The sequence below is a fragment of the Galeopterus variegatus genome, unplaced genomic scaffold, assembly GCF_000696425.1.
Source record: "Galeopterus variegatus unplaced genomic scaffold, G_variegatus-3.0.2 Scaffold841, whole genome shotgun sequence".
NCBI lineage: Eukaryota > Metazoa > Chordata > Mammalia > Dermoptera > Cynocephalidae > Galeopterus > Galeopterus variegatus.
Window position 1 is genome coordinate 477,500 of NW_007726952.1, and position 2,027 is coordinate 479,526.

General features: G+C 35.9%; 1 protein-coding gene across 1 annotated transcript in view; it reads right to left on the reverse strand.

Annotated features, from left to right (window-relative positions):
* Positions 1 to 1,588, reverse strand: part of PDC (phosducin) — a 5,000-nt gene extending 3,412 nt beyond the window's left edge. Inside the window, exon 1 of the mRNA XM_008572838.1 lies at positions 1,528 to 1,588. Within this exon, the coding sequence (XP_008571060.1) occupies positions 1,528 to 1,588 (61 nt within the window). The remainder of the gene's footprint in view (positions 1 to 1,527) is intronic.
* Between the last annotated feature and the right edge of the window lie 439 nt (positions 1,589 to 2,027).

Below are 2,027 nucleotides of genomic sequence, written 5' to 3' on the forward strand. Positions count from 1 at the left end.
ATTTATTTATTTATTTATTTATTTATTTTTTCCTTTTTTGTCTTTTTTCGTGTCCAGCAACGGATTCCAACCCTCAGTGTCACGCCCGCACCGGACCAGGACGGGCAACGGGATCGCAACCCCTGGCGCCGCGCCCGCACCTCGCTCAGCCAGTGAGCGGGAACCGGTCTGTATGTGGGATCCGAACCCTCAGCGGGAGCGCTACCGCCCTCCCAAGCGGCGCACTGCAGCAGTGCGCCACCGGGCCGGCCCCTAGTTCTAACTTTATAAGTGTCATTTCCTGCCCATGAATAATTTGTCTGATGCCCATTGTTCCATTTGGTTCCATTGATTTGTAGGAGCTCTTAACATATATTAGGAAATTTGCCATTTGTCTATCAATTGAGTTGCAAATGTTTTTCTCCAATTTGTTAAATGTTTTTTGGATTCTCCTCCTGGTGACTTTTATTAGACAGTAGACATTTTCTTCCTCCCTTCCCCCCTCCCCGTCTTCCTTCCTTCCTATAGCTAAATTTATCAATCTTTTCTCTTACTGGTTTTTTTTTCTTGGTTTTGTGTCATATTTAGAAAGATATTCCTCACATTGCCATTATAAAATGAATTTCCATACATTTTGTCTAGTACTAGTGTGAATTCATTCAAATTTCTGGCTAACTTTGAAGGTTTTAATCCAATTTAAAAGAGAGAGAAAATTACTAGTCAAATAAGATTCAATAGACTAAAACCTGAATTTTAAAATTTAAGACATGATATTTAACTTTTAAGCTCTTAGTAGTGGCATATAGATAGCCACATGCAATTTAACATATTAAGAAAATAGGCTCTGGATGAAATGAAGTCTTAGGTTTTCTGAAGGACTATTGAAATTCATTTGATTTAAGAATGTTTATGATTACCTTTATTTTTTCAGATTCAAAAAAATTAAAATGAAAGACTATATTATTTACCTTTTGGTTTACCATTATTTATAGTGGAAGTCTATAGAGGGGAGGGAGGAATTAGGAGAGAGGAAAGTAACTCAATTATAGTGTAGACAGAGAGGTCTTGTGATGGCTGGCAGCAAAAAATGATCAATGAGTAGTGTTATTTGTACTCTTTGACATCTAAATGAAACTGTTTTAAGAGTTACTTGAGGGCTGGTTGGTTAGGTCAGGTGGTTAGAGAGCAGTGTTATAACACTAAGGTCAAGGGTTCAGATCCCTGTACTGGCCAGCCACTCCCCATCCCCCCAAAAAACTTACTTGATTTCAAACTAATTTACCCACTCAAACATTTCTTAGATGATTCTATCAAAGCAGTGTTATAACACTAAGGTCAAGGGTTCAGATCCCTGTACTGGCCAGCCACTCCCCATCCCCCCCAAAAACTTACTTGATTTCAAACTAATTTACCCACTCAAACATTTCTTAGATGATTCTATCAAACAACATGAAGGCATTATTTAAATTACTTGCTAAATAGTATCAATAAGAACGTTAGATATTTCTGGATTGAATTTTAGCTCAGTAATTATTTTTCCTTACTTACCTGTGTGCGTGGCCTGTCCTTCAAAGTCTTCCTCCACGCTTAGGCTTTTGGCTTCTTCCATTTTAGAGACTTGATTTGATATAACCTATAGGATGAACAAAGAAGTAATGATGTAAAATGAATTCCAGGATATATATACAGGCATGTTTATATACACACATGTATATGTATGTATATCATCTCCCGCTGCCAGATTCCATAGTAGGTTTATGTTTATCACTAAGAGATAAAATGTTGAGAATGTTGCTGTCTGCATTGTAAAAGGACATTAATGTAACATTTGTGCTATTAAAGTGTTATTTATAACATTTGTGTGCAACACTTGTCTGGACCTAAGGATTTTACATAATTTATAGTTTGTCTTTTTTTTTCCTTAAGCCTTCAGGTTAGGTCTATGTCCTTAGTGAACATAGTTTATTACTGATTTTCTTTATTATATTATTTATTTGATACCAAATTTCATAACATTATATACCAATATTTATATAATAAAATTTCTT